The following is a 20035-nucleotide window of genomic DNA, read 5'->3' as shown; positions in this document are numbered from 1 at the left end:
TGTGGGTTTAGCGCTGGCTGCCCTGCCATAGAGTCCCATAAACGTACGTTTGAAGATCGCATAGGTTCTCTTGACCCCCTCTTTTATAGGTTTTGGGACGTCATCAACCAACCAGTTGTACCATCCCCGCATCTTAGTTTTCACGATCGAGCGATTTTTCGACAGCTCTTGGTTCTCGAATATATCCATGGCCTCCGGCGTTGGTATTATAGTCACGGGCTTAACAGGCTTTCGCTGCCCGGCCCTTCTGGGTGGCCTCTGTGGTACATCATTCAATACCCGGTTAAGCCACGGGTTTTTGCGATCATGCGTAATTCTTTCACGGTGCGCGAATCCATCTCTTTATTGCATGGAATTTTTTGTTTTTCAGAAGATTTCATTCTGCTCGACCTGGCGTGTCTTTATTGCGCATGCGTTGATTTTTGATGAATATTAGTATCATTAGGGAATTTCCCCTGTATGCGCGTAGAATATTATGGGAAATTGCGCTAGAAAAATGTTTGACATTTTATTTTAACGATGACGTCACAACATTGTATTGAATAATAGGGAATAATTATGGCTAGGCATTGAATATTAAGGAATTGCACTAAAAAATTGTGGCTTCCATCATAGCTCAATATGGTATGGTGCTGGATGGTACTGGATTTGTTGTGTTTGATCCGTGGGCGTGCGCGTGCGCGAGATGTGCATTGCGCCAGAAGTAACATTTCTCTATCTCTCACTGTAACTTCAATCCCAAGAATAAATCAATTATATTCCTAGAACGAAAAATGACAATTTTTGATGTTGTTGCTTCAAGGTAACATAGCAATAAAACTACTGGACAGAATCTATAGCAATGTGGCTCCTTTTGTGTCAAAGATCACTAATTATTTCAGTGTATTATTTTTTTAAATTTCATCCTCAAGGGGTCACATGATCTTTTATGTTCCCCAGAAACCGTTGAAGAGGCTTTAGTACATTCCTTCTGATAGTCACACAAATACTTATAGCTTGCATTGCAAATAATTTTATAGGTGCTGTGATTTTTAACATTAGTAATTTCTCCCGAAATTGTCTGGAATATCAAAGAATTTTGACCTGGAATGTCCTGGAATTTACATTTTAATTTTCTGTGGTCATCAATGTATTCAGTTTTTATATGTATCTATTAGGCACCTGTATGCCAAATATCTAATTTCCATACTTTTCAGAGCTTTAGATATTGGCTATTTCTCGAAACTACCCCTAAAAATTTCATTGAAATCCTTATACTTGAGAAAACATAATAACTTTTGTTAGAATTATTCTTAGGACTTGAACCTTTTTTTCGTTGAGTGAAATCTTTCTAAGGATTTTGGTCAAGTGTTTATTTTTTTCAGATTTTACCCGAAGATGGCTCTTATTTATGCGATCTATAAGAAAAACCGCAAAAAATATGTTAAATAACTATTAGCTGTCAGAAAAATTAAACAGAATGTAAAATTCGTTCTAGAACGTTGAAAATAAAGCAGATAGTGGTTTATTAGACAAAGACATCAGCAAAAATTTCTTGCTACCATTTTGTTTCTTCCATGACGTACTATAAGTGTACCAAGTTTGAATTATGTAGGGGGGCGGAATAAATTGCGACCAATAATAGATTGAAAGGTGCAAAGCGTGAGTCGGAGGCATTAAACAAAGAGTTCAAAAATCGGCGTGTTATAAGTTCTTCTGTAAACGGATGGATGGAAGCCCATAAACAAAGGTTTGGGTAAGCTCTGTTGTAGGATCGTTCTTATTCAAACGTCGTCTTCATGTCTGCGATTCCTACGTGTGTCACATTGAGAAAACCATTAAGGCAACATTACAAGGCATAAAGGTGGATACCGCAATCGTAGGCTGAACCTAATAAATCCAGGCACCTGACATGAGCAGGAATATGTCTTTTAAACAAAAGGCAGCTTAATTATACTATGAATGGCTGAAGAAGGTTGGGCTACAAGGAGAAACAGCAGGTGGTAATTTGAAAGCTCCGCCAAGAAAATGCGTTGTCGAATGGGTTCTATCTGCTTGGCAATCATTGTTGTGTTTTGACATTGCGAGTAGATGGTTCACGGGATGAAGAAATTCACTGCATAAAGCTAAAACAACCTTCTAGCGCTGATAGGAAAATGGTAAAATCTCAACTCTGCATTTTATTTAAACCTGATGAAAATCCGTTTACAAATGACCAAGTCGAAGAAGACGATATCGCCCTCACAACGTCGGACTTTATGCTTTTAGATATAAATGGTGAAGATGACAAAGCAGAGGAAATAGACTTATTGGAATACTGTTTCTTGTATCAAACTAAAAAAAACTTTCAGTGAAAAGGTAAACTGTACTAGTGATTTTAGTGATTTTTTTTTTTATTAACCACCAAGGACTCAATTAAGCGCCCTGTAAATAAATATAATTGATAACTAAGCTTTGCATGGAAATGACATAGGACGTGAATACATAAATATCACTGAATTACAGTTTTTGGTGATTATTACGCGTAGAAATTAAAAGTAACAGTGTAATTTCTGATTTTACAATCTTGAAGCTGTAACTCGTTGCCATGTCATTTTTTATATCATGCATTTTGTATGCTCTTTCGATTGATATATAGAAATATAGTTTTTTCTGATATTGATTTGTTTTGCTATGGAGGAAATATTCTGGTCTTTAAAATACTCATAAATATAATTTTGAGATGGATCCGTGGCTTTTTCAACTTCATCTGTACCAGATTTCACGATTAACAATTTTTACACAAATTCCCTGCACTAATTAAGAAAATGAAAAAAAAACCTCTTGACTTTTTTTCGCATTAGATGCAAGAAAAACCCTAGGCGTGCTATATGTCATTTAATAAAGGGAAATAGTAATACTGAAATAAATTAATAATGTACACTATTAATCAGATTTGAAAGCGAGCGTAAATTCTTTCACACGTATGTTGCTTGATAGTGTATAAAATTTCCTTTAACCCGCTGGTAGCCTTGTGACATAGTGTTTGCTTTCAGTAAGGAAGGTCTTGGCTTCGAACATTGGCCGAGTCATGCCAGACAGACTATAAAAGTGTGAAACGATCCTTTTTGCTAACGTTCAGCATGAGAATACGATTGATATCTTAACCGGTTGTCTAGTTGAGCGATTGCTGTGCTTGCACGGCTTTTGTGGCTTAGATGGAAGCTTTAAATGCACTAGAACCCTTTCGCAGGACCCCTGTTGATAGCAGTACCCACTGGAGCTGAAGAGGCCATCCTGGGTAAACAACTTTACTAAAAATAAAAAATTATTTCAAATTTTCCCCAAACGAGTTAAAACTAACAAATGTACCTCACAAACCAATATTTCACAAAACACAATTCATTTTAAAATTTGTAACTACAATTTACAGCTTTTACTCATAAAAAAACGACATGAATTTTGGTAACACTATCAAATTTAGACTTGCCATATAAAGACGCGTCCAACTGCCATATAAGGACTGGTCATACTTCCATATTGGGATACGTTTCTTTGCCTTGTTTGATCATCTCTCTTTCTCCTAGTATGCTTTTTTTCGCGCTCTCCGTTCGTGTGTGCCACACTAAGACCTAAATAAACGAAAAATGCATAGTTGATGTGTGAAGTGTGGTGTAAAATGTGGCGTAAAATGTTGTGTGAAATGTGGTGTGAAGTGTGGTGTGACATGTGGTGTAAATTAAATGCAGCTGAGGAATATTTTTTTCAAATGGTGAATATTTTTCTATCTTTCTATTATAAGAAATTATTTTACCAGTATAAATCTTTACTTATTACAGTTTATCAGTGATTTGGTAGATGCCAAAAAAAAATCAGCAAAACACGTCCAGCCGAAACTGACTATAAACAGGTTATTTTGTATACACCTGGTGAAATTCTTACGTTCAGAAGTTTCAAACAATCAACATCAAGAAGGTACAGTGTGATAATGATGCAAGAATACCTAAAGTTTATTAAAGAACTCTTGTCTGCTGGTTTTGGGAAAGTGTTGAAATTTCTGGCAATTGGTACCGTAACGTTCATTAAGGCAGAATTTGTTAAGATACCGGGCATCGTTAAAATTGTAAACGGTAATCAATACGAAGCTAAAAGAGTTTGACTCCTCCCAAGAGTATCATACAGACTATACTTGATGTAACAACTAATATATCATATACTTTTTTAATGAGAATAGTAATCGTAATGGGAACGACGTTCTAATGAAAAGAATAACTGAGATAACACTCACACTCTTTTTTTTAAGAATCGTCATTTTCATTAAGTCTCGTGATTCTTAAGAAATTGTTGATAGATCATTACTCTTATTCTTAAAATATTTTTAAAATTATGGAAATAGCGTCTTGATTATTATTATGGAAAAGAATTTTAATATAATTTTTAATTGTAAATATGTTAGCCCGTTTCAAAATTTTTAAAAACTCTTTCATAAAAAATTAATGCCGTAACACCCGTATATCTTTTTTTCTATAATTCTTTATAATTCTATAAATGAACGAACAAATTAATAGTTCCACAATTTTAGTGTTATATAAATATTAACTTTAAACTACAGAAATTATTGGGGAATTGTTTACAACAGTATCGAGTTCAGGCAGATACACAATAATCAAAACAATAAATTCCCAGGTCTTGTTAAAGGAATTATTTGCGATAAAGAAACTGTTGTCCAATGGAAAAGACAAATGCGGTGTAGCACATGCAACAACTTCATGGTTCCAAATTATTCGTCCGACCAGTATGAATAGAGGTGTCAAAGAGACAAACATACTTAAAATCAATTCGGAAAGGATCATGGTTTGAAGATTTCGACTTAACATTAGAAGAATTTGTGGCACGTGTTGGTGGAGCACAGGTTAATTTCTATTTTTTTTAGTTTTCTACACCTATTTTCTGTTTACCTTAATGTTTCCAACAAAACTTATTTTTCCTGTGTTTTACACAAGAGTATAAATATTAAATGATTGTGCGAAACAAAAAATACTAAGTATGGTTAAAAGCATGTTTTAAAATTCTTTCGTAAAAATATCCTGCAATGCCAAAATATTTGCTATTGTAACTAGTTTTTAAAAATATATCTTAAGGTTTTCACAAAACGAAATTATGAAACAAATGGGAATTCCAAGTGCGACTGCAATAGACTGGGATAATTTTTGCCGTAAGATCTGTCATAACGTAATGATTCAAAATTCATCCCAAATTGGAGGTAATGGTATTAGAGTTCAAATAGACGAAGCAAAGTTTGGTAAACAAAAGTATCACCGTGGCCACCATGTGGAAGGTTAATGGGTTTTCGGTGGAATTGAAGAGAATTCACGCATACATTTTATGGTTCCAGTAGAACGTAGAGACATGGAAACACTAATTCCAATTATTCAAAAGTTTATTTTGCCAGGAGCAATATTTATAAGTGATTATTGGAGGGCTTATGACATACTGCCTAAAATGGATTACATACATTTGAAAGTGAATTAAACAAAATTAAAGGACACTGGCGTCAAGCAAAAAATGTTTTGCCTTTATTTGCAATGAGAAAACATTTATTTAAATCTTTTGAGTTTTTCTTTTTATCTATTATAACGTCAAGAAATAAATGCAAATTACAAGCCAATAGGAATCCAGGGGTTTATTAATTGGAATGTTCATGCGGTAATACGTACATTGGTGAAACAGGTTGCAAAATTTGTACTCGTCTTAGCCAACAAGAAAAAGATATACATGACAAGAAATGGGAAAGCACAGGAGTTTCTGAACACTCACGAATTTGCCATGGAGCATTTAAGTGGAACTCAGCAAAAACAGTGCACACCGATAATAGTAGAATTACCGTAAAGTACGCGAGGCTCTTGGAATTCAAAGGAATGACAGTTTCGAAGATGGTTTAAATAAGGACGGTGGCTCATACATCTTCGTTTACATCTTCGTTTTGGAAGCCACCGATGCTACATATTAGCAAAAAAGAAAACGCGAAAACATTGCAACGCAATAACGCAATATAATAACTTCAAATATATAATACTTGCAATGACTTCAAAGATGGCGGACGTCTTTCCGTTAACGGTAAATCGACAAATTTATTTCTCCATTGTCTTTACGCATAGAATTGCTGAAACATATTGATTAATGCACGAGAAGTTTACGATACGTTAAAAGAAGAAGATGAACAGAAAGGATAATGAAGTTAGCAACACAAATGGGAATGCAAATACAAATGGTATTGACGAATTGCGATTTCCGTGCACCAGTGCCACAAACGTTTTAGAACCCACAGAGGAGTGCTCCAACATTTGCGGCAATGCAAAGTTAAAATTGGACTTCCAGCAGAAGAACAATCTACAGACCCTCGAAATGATATGAATGAACGCATTCTACAACAAACACAACCAGAACGGTTTTATTGGGGTAACGAAAGAGGTACAGATGCGATTGATCAAATTAATTCTTGTTATAAGAAAATTGTATTTTGGAGGCGAAATTTGTTCATGCTTTCAAATGGTGCTACTGGAAAAAACTTTCTTCGAGAAGTAACTAGACTATTGAATAGCTGGGTGGAAAATAGCCCAATCAAATGTATTGCGTTAAAAGCAATGCACGTAATGCCAGCTCTATTACTTCAGAAGCCGTCAAAAAACTCGAAAAGCAAAGACCATGTTAACGCATTACAACGAAGACTAGAATGGTGGAACAAAGGCGATTTTCAAGCACTCTGCGATGAATGTGAAATGCTTCAATCACGATTGCCTAAACCAACCGAGAGAAGAAACATAGAAGTTGTTTCGAGAAAGTTTAAAGATCTCATGCAGATTGAAAATGTGAACGGAGCAATCAAATTATTAACAAACAACATGGCAGGTGGCATTCTTCCTTTAAATGACGAAACATTCAATTTATTACGAGTTAAACATCCACCAGGCGAACAAGCGAAGGAAGACGTTATATTGCAAGGACCGTTATCAACGGTTAATCCGATTGTATATGACGTCATTGATGACACGTACGTATTAAAAGCAGCTCAAGTAACAAAAGGAGGCTCCGGACCTTCTGGGATGGACGCAGATGGATGGAGAAAACCTTTAACTTCAAAGGTTTTCGGTGAATGCGGTTTGGATTTAAGAAGAGCTATAGCCAACGTTATAAAGAAGTTATGTATAGAAAATGTTGAAGATCAATCGCTTGAAGCATTTACTGCTTGCAGACTCGTACCTCTAGACAAAAAACCTGGAGTAAGACCAATTGGTGTTGGAGAAGTCTTGCGAAGAATATGTGGCAAGGTAGTGATGGCAGTTCTTCAGAAAGACGTCCTTAAATCAAGTGCGGAAATTCAGATGTGCTGGTCAGAAGTCTGGCAGTGAAGCGGCAATCCACGCGATGAGGGAGGTATTTGACAGTGAAGAAACAGAGGCTGTTTTACTTGTTGATGCAGCAAATTCCTTCAATAGTATCAACAGAGAAGCACTCCTGCGCAACGTCAAGATTGTTTGCCCGACTCTTGCATGTTATGTCATCAATTGCTATGGAGTTCATGCGAGGCTTTTCATCATTGGAGGTAAAGAAATAAGATCCGAGGAGGGTACTACGCAGGGTGATCCGCTAGGGATGGCAATATACGCAATTGGTCTAACACCCCTACTTAATCTGATGGCTGACGGAATATTTAGGACTACTGTTGCTGCTTTCGCTGAAGACGTTAGTGCAGGTGGAAAATGTAGAAACTTGAAAGTTTGGTGGGATAGATTGAATTGGACCATTGTTCGGTTACAATCCACAACCTCACAAATCTTGGCTAATTGTAAAACCAGGACACGAACAACTGGCGAAAGCGACTTTTGAGGGCACGAATATCCAGATATGTACTGATGGTGATAGACATCTTGGCGCCTCGATCGGAAGTGACAGCTTCAGGAAGGAGTACTGTGAAAAAATGGTAACGAACTGGGTGAAGGAGATATCTTTACTTTCAGATATTGCGCTATCACAGCCACAAGCTGCTTATGCCTGTTATACAAGTGGTTATCAACACAAATTTTCATTCTTCCTTAGAACAATACCTGGGTTTGAGAAGTATCTGAATCCACTTGAAGAAATCATACGACATCGATTGCTACCTGCTATTACTGGCGGACACATTGTGAACGATGATGAACGCACACTCCTGTCTTTGCCTCCTCGACTTGGTGGTTTGGGAATTATCAATCCCATTGAACCAGCGCCCACAGAGCTACGAAACTCAGAAAGCATAACTGCTTCTTTGAAGAACGTAATTCTTCGTAAAAATGTTGTTGATGAAGAAATAGTATCATTGACGGCAGTGAAAAACAACCGGAGACAACAGAATCTGAAAAAAATTGAAAAATCTACAATTACGTATGACACACGATTGAACGAGTCAAATATGGAGAGTGGTGTATCAAATTGGCTTGCATCTTTACCAATTAAAGAGCTGAACTATGATCTGAACAAGGAGCAGTTTTTTGACGCTCTACGTTTGCGATACGATTGGACAATCCCGAAACTTCCATCAGAATGCGTGTGTGGAAGCAAATTTAATGTTACACATGCGTTATCATGCAAGAAAGGTGGCTACGTCTCTTTACGACACAATGAGATACGAGATATTACAGGGAAATTACTGGAGGAAGTATGTAAAGATGTGAGAAAGGAACCATTGCTGTTACGTTTAAGCGGTGAAAGAATCCATCAAAACGGTATTTTATCACAGGAAGCCCGATTAGACATCAGCGCAGTCGGTTTTTGGACCCCTGGTCAACGAGTATTTTTAGATGTACGGGTCTTTGACCTCAACGCTCTGAGATACAAGGGTCTTTCTCTTGACAAATGCTTCAAGAAAAACGAAGAAGAGAAGAAGAGAGGATACAACGAAAGAGTTATGCAAGTAGAAAGTGGAACATTAACTCCCCTTGTTTTTGCAACAAACGGTGGCATGGGAAGAGAGTGTAAACGATTTTATCAGAGACTGTCTGAAATGATTTTAGAAAAAAGAAACATCAGATTCGCAGAAGCCACGAAGTTTATTAGAACTAAAATTTTCTTTAGTCTGCTGCGATCAACACTACTTTGCCTGAGAGGTTGCAGATCCTTCGCTCGGGACCACCAGCTGACAGATATGGAACTCGGAAATGTTGTATCACTCATTCGATCTTGAATAATCAAGCGTTGTTAATTATTAAGTGAAACAATGTTGACCTGTAAATTGTTAATAACTTTTTATTTTATTTTTGTGTTGTTGTAATATAATAACTTCAATTCGTTACGCCACAGTTTAGATTTGAAAAACACACAGTCAAGGCGTGTCGAAATATTATCGTAAATAAAATAGTTATGAACGAACTTCCATAAAAAGAAAAACTCGAAATATTCATATTATTATACATGTTCATGCAAGATGACATTTAAAGATATATTTAAATCCCATTTGGGTGAATTTTTGTGGATATACAAATAAAGACAAAGATTGATTTTTATCAATTATTAATGATATTGCTACCGTTTATAAATAAAAATGAAAAGCACTTGCAGGTAAAAGACTTTGAATTTTTGTTTGCGTGTAATTTTGTTCCCTATGCATTTCGAGTTCGCCAGTAGCCTGTTTTGTACAGAACTTTCCGTCATTGCAAATAAATAGGTATTATCCCATGGTATTATCTTGAACTTGCAAAATGTTTCATGTAGTGCGTGAGATAGAGGCTAGAACAAACCAACGTGTTATTGTTAGCGGGTAAAGCATCATAAATTTAAGTAGCCCAAAGCGGTTAAAGAAACGCAAGCCGATAAGACTTCAGAATCAGATGCTCGTGGAAACATTTCGTCTGGTCGCAGCGACCAGGCGAAAGAGTAGGATTTAATTCTTATTTTCGCGTCGTTTGCCAAGCGCCAACCAAACAAATTTCCTGAATTTTTTGAGGTTTTAGTTTTTGTTTTATTTCGACCTGTCTTTAAAATTATTTTTATGTTATCAGTATATCTTTAAACATTTATAGTGTATTTATTTGTTTTATACTTTTTTTAGAAATACTAGTTGGGGCTCGGCGTCGAACGACGGATGTAGCCCTACTGAATAACTGCATTAGCACCTCTTTTGTTGGTCACACCCTTCTCCATGAAATACTTTTTAATCTTTAAAGTTTTAAAATCATATTAGAGTTAAGGTGTCCCCAAATATACAAAAAGTAATCTGTGAAAATTAAATCAACATTTGGTTTAATTTCATCACATTATTTCTTATTTCTTTTTGAATTTCCGCGCCCGAAGGCGTAGGAAATTCTTTAAAACCGTCGTTTTTTCTTTCGGAGCATTTTTGGAGAAAAAATCGACCCTGGGATTTCACGTTTCTCTGAGAGGAGGATAGTATTGGTATAACTGACTAACTAACCCTGTCCCAAATAGTCAATTGCAACGTCACAGATTTAAACTTCGTAAATTAAGATTTAAACTTCGTTCCCAAACTCCCTAAGTACTGGGAAGTCATCTAAATGACGTTTCAGGCCAAATTGGTATTTGTTTTCGACAAAATTTGGCACAGTTAACAAAAAAGTATGCTGAACATGATGGTGACATTAAAATTTTAATTTTTTTCCCACCTTAAATGTCATTTTAGGCCAAAATTGGTCCAAAAATTAAAGCTACTGTATTTTCAACAAAACTTGGCAAAGTTAACAAATAAAGTATGCTGAACATGATGGTGACATTAAAATTTTAATTTTTTGCCACCTTAAATGTCATTTTAGGCCAAAATTGTTCCAAAAATTAAAACTACTTTATTTTCAACAAAATTTGCCACAGTTAACAAATAAAGTTTGTTAAACATGATGGTGACAATAAAATTTGAATTTTTTGCCACCTTAAATGTCATTTTAGGCCAAAATTGGTCCAAAAATTAAAACTACTTTATTTTCAACAAAATTTGCCACAGTTAACAAATAAAGTATGCTGAACATGATGGTCACATCCAAATTTTGATTTTTTGCCACCTTAAATGTCAATTTAAGCCAAAATTGGTCCAAAAATTAAAACCACTTCATTTTCGGCCAAATTTGGCACAGTTAACAAATGAAGTATGCTGAATATGATGGTGATACAAAAATTTGATTTTTTGCCACCTTAAATGCCGTTTAAGACCATAAACGTTTCAATCGCAAGACTTTCAACTATGAATGATAGGCTGTTTTTTTGTTAGGAACTTATTTCAAAATGTGAGTTTATTATGACACGCTTCGTTTTGTTTGCGTTTGTTGTAACATATAATGTCACTTGTGTGCTTTATCTTCAGAGCTTCATGCACCAAACCTCTTCGAATGTTTGGCACGATAACACAACGAATAAGCAGGTTGTCATCAAATGTTTTGGTAGCGAACGGAAATTCTTAGAGCCCCCAGGGTTTCTTGTTGTTTTTAATTTGTACATCTCGTGTGTCGCAGTTGAAAGGTTATGATACTTTTTTATGAATTTATTATTATGCTTTAATTATATTATATTTAATTATGTTATTATAATTTATTTTTTATTATTTTTTCGCTTCATCGCAAAAAGTTCATGGGGAATTTTTGTTAGGACGTGCGCATTTTGGCTTCAAGTGCGCATGCTCTAACAACATGAAATGCCAAGTAGAAGTTTTGCCCTACTTGAATATTTAAATGCTAGATAAACCAGAAAATGTAGAACACAAAATAAAATTTTTGCCATACTTAGATTTTAAAATTTTAGAAGGATCAGATCCCAACATAAATATGAAAATAAAACGAGAATATACCTTTGTACAGTTGTCAGCTAAAGGTTCCAATTCATTCATGGTGGTCAATGTTTCCAAAAATGTTGGCTCCAAATATCCTCTCTTCGCTAGCGAATTGAACTTGACCAAGGGCCTTTCCTTTAACAGATATTTCAATCCGATAGCAAAGCCAGCCATATCTATTGGGAATGTACGATTGGGTGCCCAATTAGTATGGAACTTTACAACTCTCCCATGCTCAACGATAGGACCAGCCCATCTTGCTCCCCCCGACAAACCAACCGGCCAAATGGAAACATGGTTTGTGTATCGCATCTAAACGAAGGTAATTTTAGTTAGCTACTGTGGAATTTGATTTGTCGTAATAAAGCACTATAGCCAACCTATATATGGAATAACACGTACGTCCAAGAGCTATAAGGAAGCCTGTGTAAAAGGTTTGACAGTTGCTTTAGGCTGTGGTTACACTGTCTATCAAAAAGCAAATTTTGAAATCTAATTAACATCTACATTTACCAAGATCCTGCATAGAGGAATATACTTTTGGCAACCTCGTTCACAGCCTCTTTTTTCTCTTTCATTATATCGGGACAAAAACACGACAAGAAGTCTTGGTCCTAAAACTTTAGCCGCAGTTTCAACTCCGGAATTCTTCTGAGTTTACATATTTAGTAAAAGTATTTCTCTCCAAAAAGAAACTGTACTCTATTTTGGTTAGACATACGACTAATTAATTTTTAGTTTTTATAATAAAGCGAGTTGTTCCAGCCACTCAGATTTCAGAAATCGCAGTTTTCCGTTTTTTTGTTTGATGCATAGCGCTGTCTGCAAAGTAGGCAACATATTGAAGTTCGGTTAAGCGATCAAAAGAGAACTTACTTCATCAAATATCTTTCTGTGATAAGTGTTGTCATCATCCATAAAATACAACACACCCGGGGTGCGCTCTATATTTACGTTGTCTCGTAGCCATTGCAACCCGAGGTTTCTTTGTGAAACACCGCGATGGTGTTTATTATATCGCTCTCCTTTTTTGCGTTGCATGTTAGACGGAGTTCTTATATGTAAGTGTGTAAAACTCAGTCCAGATTCTTGAAGAAGTTGGTTAACAAGCTCAGTGCGGTGTTCAGAATCTTCTACTATAATCCAATGAAAGTTTGTGACTAATAATAAAGTCTGCGATAAACGAACCAAGTCTGCTTTTTGTGTATACCTAGAATATGTTGGCGTGATTGCAAATACCCATGGTATATTTGGGTCTAATTTAGGCAAATTTTGATCGTGTCCTTTCAGTTTTGCAGCCAACCTTTTAGCTAGCTTCTTATATTTTTTCTCTTTCTCCAACATTTTTGTTTTGTCAGCTTGCAAGCTGCTTATTTCGTCCTGAAGTTCTCCAATTCGGTTTATGAGTTTTAATTTCTCTGATTTCAGCTTCGTAGTGCCATCTTTAATTTCGTTTACCGTTTGCTTGTACTCGTGATGTGTAACGCATTGTTCTCGCTTCGGTGTGGTATCAGCCGACTCAAAGAATAATTTTTTATCGAGATCTTCGGTTCTTTTAACTAAATCGTCTATACTTCTTTCAATAACATTTCCATGCTTCGCCTCATCCTTTCGACGCGTTAATATTACATGTATCGTAAATATCGTAACTACACTTATCCATATCAATAGTGTAATTACGTTTCGACGTAGCGTCATTACGCCAATGTTTGTGATTGTTTTTTGATTTCGTTAAAAAATACTATCGCTTAATTTGAACATGCACTACAATGCAAAAAGAAAGTAAGTTATAGCATAGCCTAGTGAACAAAACTCACCATTTTTACGTTTCTTATATTTTTGGCAGATATTCTCTCGCTGTCGATTTCTTTTTATTGATATTTGATAATTTTTAAATACTTCAATCTAATATGATATAATTGATTTTTAACTAAACCCCTGATTGAAAGATCAATCTAATTAATAGAATAAAGTTATTCAGTAAAAGAAAATACCTACCCTATAAATCAGTTTAAAATAAGAAAAACACAAATAACATAAAAACTTCTCTTCCTTTCACTGATAGCGCAGCCATCTTTGTTATCTTTTCAAAATCAGCATTAACAATACAGAAGTTACGGATTTGCGATCAAATGATTATTCGACAACTTAGTTCTAAGCAATGCTCAATAATAGGCATGCTCAATAATAGGCATGCTCAATAATAGGCATGGTCATGTGACCACCACTCACCAATCAAAGATTGTATCTCAGGTGGAATATTATGCAGAACGTTTCACAAGTCTTGGCAAGTGTGGGTATTTTTTAAATTAAATATAGGAATAAAAACTATACTGCTTTTGAATACTTTAAGGGCTGGAAACATAACATAGTCTATAGACTGTTATGTTGCAGCATGCATGTCAAATCGCCCAATCAGTATCGTTTCAAGAATGTCGAATCATATGATACGACGATGCGTTACCAATGGTCCGAGGCTTTAAAGGGGCTCACATTCAGTATATCCCGCGCACATATTAAAAATTCGGCAAACGCGTTTTGCGCAATGAACAGACCAGTGCAATTTGCTCGCTGGTTTAATATTTTTTTTCGAAAAGTATATTATAAAGAAATATTTCAGCAAGACTCATTCTGGATGAAAACATGACCAAGGCTGGAGAAGATAAAAATTCTAGATATATCTATATGTTCGAGTCTGTACATTACATACATGCCGGAAAAATAGCCATTTTAGTTTTCCACCGCCATCAGCTCGACTTTCGTGCAAGTCACTAAGGTCGAAAACTAACAGCCGTTCCGTAGCCCCTTTAAATTAGATTCACGGTCTAATTTACAGTTTAAATCAGACCTTTACTTGTCGATAGGTAATACCTGTTACATTTTTAAGATGTGAAAGGAATTTAAAAAATATATATATACCCAAAAATGGTCGGAAAAGAAATATTAGTTATTGTGTCAAAATTTAGTCACTTTTTTCCTGACGTTCTTTAACTCGTATTAAACTCATCCGTTTTATGAATAGTGCACTACCCGCTACACCGGATTTAATCCGAACAGCTTTAATATTTGACAGGAAATGAAGAATGAACATTCTCTTGGACTTTTTTTATATTAGGCCAACCCCGACCTCAGGGCTTTTTTTACTTTTTTGATATCGTCGTCCCAGTATCAAATAGAGAAAAAAAAGCCCCGGGGTCGAGGTAAATAATAAGCATTGTAAGAGTTTTACCTTCCAAATTATACTGTTAAAATCCCCGCTTATTTTACAAGCAACAGATCCGTCAAAAAGAAAATATGAACCTAAGTATTACAATGAACAACTCGATTTTTTTTTTGCCTGATTAATCAACGGACTATGCCCTACTTTTCTTGTCCAACCAGCTTAACTAACTTGGGCTCAATTTTCCAGCATGAAACTCAATTTTTCTTTTTCTACAAACAAAGAAATTTTGCATGTCGTGAAAGTCGATACACAAAAGGTGATACTAAAATAGTCTTTGGAAAAGCGCATTTTCCCAGCCGTTCCCATCCCTCCTAGGACGGTTTGCTTTAAGGTGATGGGGTTGAGTTTGAGTTTTTCTGTTGTAATAACATTTGGACTTTTGCATCTAGCAGAAATTTACCGCTTTTGACAGTTTATAATTAGGATTTTTTCAGGGGGAAAACTTCAATATTGGTGAATAAAGTAACATCATTACTAATTCTTACTTTGAGTATTCTAAATGTTTTCCTAAAATCTTGAAAGTAAAAAAATATTGCCACCCACAATAGTCGGACCAGTTTGTGAGATTTCAACAAATCACGAAATTATGAATAACTTGGTAATTTTTTCACTACCTGCTAAGCAAACCTTGAAGTAATTTTTTGTTCAGCAACTCAAATGTCACATAAAGTAAGTTGCTTATAAAAATTACCTACAGGTAGGTTCAAGAAAAATCAAGAGGATGAATGAAGTTACGAATGGGCGTTCTTGTTACACTTTTCATAAAAAAATACATATAGAGGTTGCATAAAAGATATCGCATCACAAGGGTCGTTTAGATCGATCTCCTTTTCAATTTTTGAGATATTCTCCACTGTTCGTACCAAAACCTCGTTTTTACGCGTTACAAGGTTTCTAGCGTCATTGTATTTTTTTATTCTCCTCGACAGAAATTCCTTTGTTGTGCACCAATTTATGCGAGCTGGTTTTTTCCAAACTTTGCTTCGCCTAACGTGTTCAAGATGCTGCTTTTTAGCGTGTTTTAAAGTCTGTGTAAATAATGATAGGTTGACGGGTGCTGTGATAAAACGCTGTAAAGGGGGTCGAGTTTTTTCCACGTAATATCGTGGAGTAACTATATCATCTTCCAAAATCCAATCTTTTTCTTTGTTTGGAATTTCAGGAGGACTTTCGGCATTATCCTTTTTATCATTCTTGCTTGAACGATTTACGTCCGATGTAGCTTTGTTTAATAGATTTCTATTGGTACCATCATTAAAACACTGTCCCTGATTATACAATCCCCCGGTTTCACGAGAGACTTCACGTGAGATTGCCCGTAAGAATGAAACCTCCTCTATCTTCTGAAGTTGTCTTTTGTACCAATTTTTTTCAATAAAATCATCCGGCTGCAATCTTGTCTCTCCTGTTTGGACACATTGAATCCTTTCGATTGCACGAATAACATTGATGCCCATATCGTGAACAAACCTTTCAAGATTCATAAGGCAACATTGAAAACAGTAGAAAACATATCAAATTGATCAAAAATAAAATAAAAAATACAACTCGATGTTAACCCAAGAAACAGAAAACGAGAAGTAACTTAACGACTTTCTGAATAACACTGCAATGTTTTTAGTGACGTCGTTATACGCTACCAGGATTTTAAACTCTGTTCCCAGCCTTTTCTTTGCCCTACCTCCAAAATATAGAGTACCGAGAGCAAGTTTTTTGTGTCACAGTTTGAGAGTGTTTCCTTGCAAAATGTATGCTTTTTCTACCAGTGTCAAGAGGAAAGGATATCACTGCAAAAAAAAATCAAAAAAATAAAGACACATAATGTCATTGATGCTTCTGTAGCTGGCGTAACCTGTTTAGCCTCATCATATTACACATTATATTCTAGGAATAAATTCCAATAAATATTAGCACTTAACACGATAAAAAAACACAACAATCTACAAATGTCCCCGTTAGGGTTAACGTTTTAGGAATTCTTGTCCCAAAGCTTTTTCTTTCGAAGTTTATCTAAAAGAGCTTTGGGATCAAGAATGCATTTTAGGACCCTAAATACGATGGTTGCGCTTGAAATGGCATTCTGTTTTTCCTATTTATCATCGAGTTTTACACTACGTCACGCATTCTAACCGGTGTTGATGTTAAGCACGAGTTTAAAATTTGCCTTAAAATATTGCGTTAAAAAATGTAGGCAAACAGTTCTAGGGGTCAATTTAAATTGAGACCTTGAAGCGACGTCCGCTACGTAGAGGTTTTATTATGAGACTTTAACCGTTGTTTCTTCCGTCATTGAGAGAATGTCCGTTGCAGAAATGTTTTGCTTTAAAGTATGTCTACTAAATTGGGAGGTTTTGTCACAGTCCAACAATTCCTAACAAAATATATTGAGATCAGGTGCTTTATTTCGAAGTTTGCGCCATAAGTTATTACGTACATTTGTATTGATAATAGATTTCGTGTTCTGCACTTGTTAAAGCGCACTTACCACTTCCGGGCGTTACCGGCCCTGGCGTGAATTTTTTAGAAAGCGCGATCAGTGCATTTGTTTACAGAATCAACACATCTGCAAACGCAAAACTTTTGCAGCTTACCCGCTGTGGTGTTAAACGCAAGCAAAATGGACCAATGACATCCAGGTTTTCCTAAACAAATGCACAGATAAAGCCACAGCGCTCAGTTTTTTGTCTCCTTCAAAAAAAGACATGAATTTATGGCATCCCTGGATAGTATGGAGTGACGTAAATTGTTAAGAAATAATTAGCTTATGTAGGGCTGCCACTGGAGTCAGCATCAGAACTAGTCTTTATTGAAAAATAGGATGCCTATTTATAAGGTAGCTAGGCAGGTCTCCTGCTAATCCCTGCATTTACGTAGTCATTTTTTGCTGTAATGTGGTGTAGTGGTAGTCAGCTGTATTTGTCATGAGCTAATGTTTTGCACATCTTCCTCTACAGTATATGTACGAAGTTCTGCAGCTCCGATTACATTAAAGAGGGTGGAGAATGATCCATCCCCGTGGTATTTTACGTGTTGCTAAAAATTTTTTATGATATCCATTAACGTGATAACTAGCAAAAAATGATATCTAAAGCAACGCCCATATCTCAACTTCTAGCACCATTCGACGTTGCAAGAATGAGACGGTTTTTTATTTGATTTGTCGATTACTAGTGACCAGCGGAGAATTTAGGTACCTTGCACAAACACCCAAAAAATACAAAAAAAAAGGAAAAGCTTGAAATTCGACCTGCGTGACATTTTCATAGGCTAAATGAGTACGGTGCTCCTTGACCTGCCAAGGATCCAAGTGTAATTTCATTGGTGAGTTAACTTTAGAAAACGTTAATGTCAAGAAGTGAGCAAAGAGCTTTTGGAGCGAGGTTGATATATAACCTCGTTTGTTATGGGCAGCGTTGCTATGCCATTATGTATTTCCAAGTAAATATTGCGCCTATGAACAGGTAAAATAAGATGCGAAATTTGGCCATTTTTTACTAGTCTATACCACGATTATATATAAATCTAAACCTTTAATTTGTGACTGGAAACTTTGATATAAAGTCCTTATATAAACAAATCGCCTGAAAATATTGCCTCGTGTCCTAATGACTATAATTACCGTTTGGGTAAATCTCCGCATGTCCAGTAGCCACTATTCCCCCCCCCCTCTTCCTCAGGGTTTTTTCTCCTTTGAATATGAGAGAAGACGACAAAAAATACCTGGTATCGTTGAGTGATTTTTGGCCAATATATGGCCAGAATATGCGAACGCATCATAAGGAATACGTTAATTTATGCGATCAAAAAAATGGCGGTTAGAAATTAGAGAAAACTTTAGCGGTTAGATAACTTTTTGTTCCAGTAACAGAAAAGTACTAGAATTGTATTGTCTTACATGTAAAAAATTATCTTGGTAACTTCAATAAAAGTTTTTAAAGGTTGAAAAAGAAGTTGCGCTGTTTTATGTATGCAAGTTGCATAATACTTTATTTTAGTTTAACTAGCTAGCTAGCAAGTATTTTATGAATAGAAATTTTGTTTGATGAACTGAGATAGTTCATTGTTGAGATTTTAAATCCAGTTTATGGAAAAAGTTTTATTTTTGTGACGCTCTGAATCCTATGAAAAAAAACAAGGGAGTAAAGAAAAGGGCAGAATAATTTCTAGATATGGGTAAACAGCTTTAGATATATATTTGGGGTGGAAACGAATTTTATACTTTTCTGTTATCAAGATAAATCTTCAGTGAAGTTATGAATCATAAGTTAATTGGAAATGAAATTTATAATATACAGACTAAAAGCTTTTATGGTTGGTATAATTGTTGAAGTCTTGCTTCATGGACATTCAGTAATCCTGACATTTGTGATGAGCTAAAATTTCTAAAAAAATTTTTATTTACAAAATGTTTTCAGATAGTTTACAAAAGTTTCTGAACATTCCTTATGTAAAAGAGCAGAACTATGAAGGGATACTTCGGGAAATTAATTTTTGTGAGAACTAATTTTTTTAACACTTAAATTTTAACGAGAACTATTTTTTTGCAAGTTAGCAAGTTTAAATTTGGATACATTAACAAGTATGAATCTATGTACTGAAAAGGATAAAGCTAAATACTCCTCTTTCGAAACCATACTTCTTGCTAAAAATAAATTTGAAAGACTTAAAACTTGGTACGACATGTTTTTAGCCTGGTTTGAAAAAAATAATTAAAACAAAATATTTCAACTATTATCATAGTTCCTTAGTTCCTGCTTTAACCATTTTCAGGGAAACCGATAAACGATTTTTTAAAGTTGTATCAATTTTGACAGTTATATCAATTTGACAAAGATAAATGTGCAAAAAAACATTAAGAGCAATTTTTATGATTGAAATATGTCAGGATTTTGTGCCATGTTTGATTGATGCAACCCAGTTTCATATTTGCTAATTTTTTGAATGCGCTATCTCACAGATCTTCCTTAATCGTGTTGTAAAATTCTGTTATAGGATGCCCATAAAAGAAAAGTCACTGAATCCCAACTGCGGTTAGATTTACCTGCATG

General features: G+C 35.4%; 3 protein-coding genes across 3 annotated transcripts in view; 2 read left to right on the top strand and 1 right to left on the bottom strand.

Annotated features, from left to right (window-relative positions):
* Positions 1-2843: 2843 nt before the first annotated feature.
* Positions 2844-13855, bottom strand: LOC130647165 (galactosylgalactosylxylosylprotein 3-beta-glucuronosyltransferase 3-like). The gene is made up of 5 exons (XM_057452927.1): positions 13763-13855; positions 12641-13528; positions 11783-12076; positions 3449-3590; positions 2844-3272 (listed from the first exon to the last, which is right to left on the bottom strand). Exons 2-4 carry the CDS (start codon positions 13460-13462, stop codon positions 3486-3488), a joined length of 1221 nt encoding a protein of 406 aa, XP_057308910.1. The 5' UTR covers positions 13463-13528; positions 13763-13855; the 3' UTR covers positions 2844-3272; positions 3449-3485.
* LOC130647166 (uncharacterized) lies at positions 4253-7375 on the top strand. The gene is made up of 2 exons (XM_057452928.1): positions 4253-4870; positions 5100-7375. Exon 2 carries the CDS (start codon positions 6369-6371, stop codon positions 7365-7367), a length of 999 nt encoding a protein of 332 aa, XP_057308911.1. The 5' UTR covers positions 4253-4870; positions 5100-6368; the 3' UTR covers positions 7368-7375.
* Positions 12415-20035, top strand: part of LOC130647171 (uncharacterized) — a 103878-nt gene continuing 96257 nt past the window's right edge. Inside the window, exon 1 of the mRNA XM_057452934.1 lies at positions 12415-12424. The gene's annotated coding sequence lies outside the window, so the exon portion shown is untranslated. The remainder of the gene's footprint in view (positions 12425-20035) is intronic.

Source organism: Hydractinia symbiolongicarpus, chromosome 6, assembly GCF_029227915.1.
Source record: "Hydractinia symbiolongicarpus strain clone_291-10 chromosome 6, HSymV2.1, whole genome shotgun sequence".
Lineage (NCBI taxonomy): Eukaryota > Metazoa > Cnidaria > Hydrozoa > Anthoathecata > Hydractiniidae > Hydractinia > Hydractinia symbiolongicarpus.
This window is presented reverse-complemented; position numbering and strand designations above follow the sequence as displayed.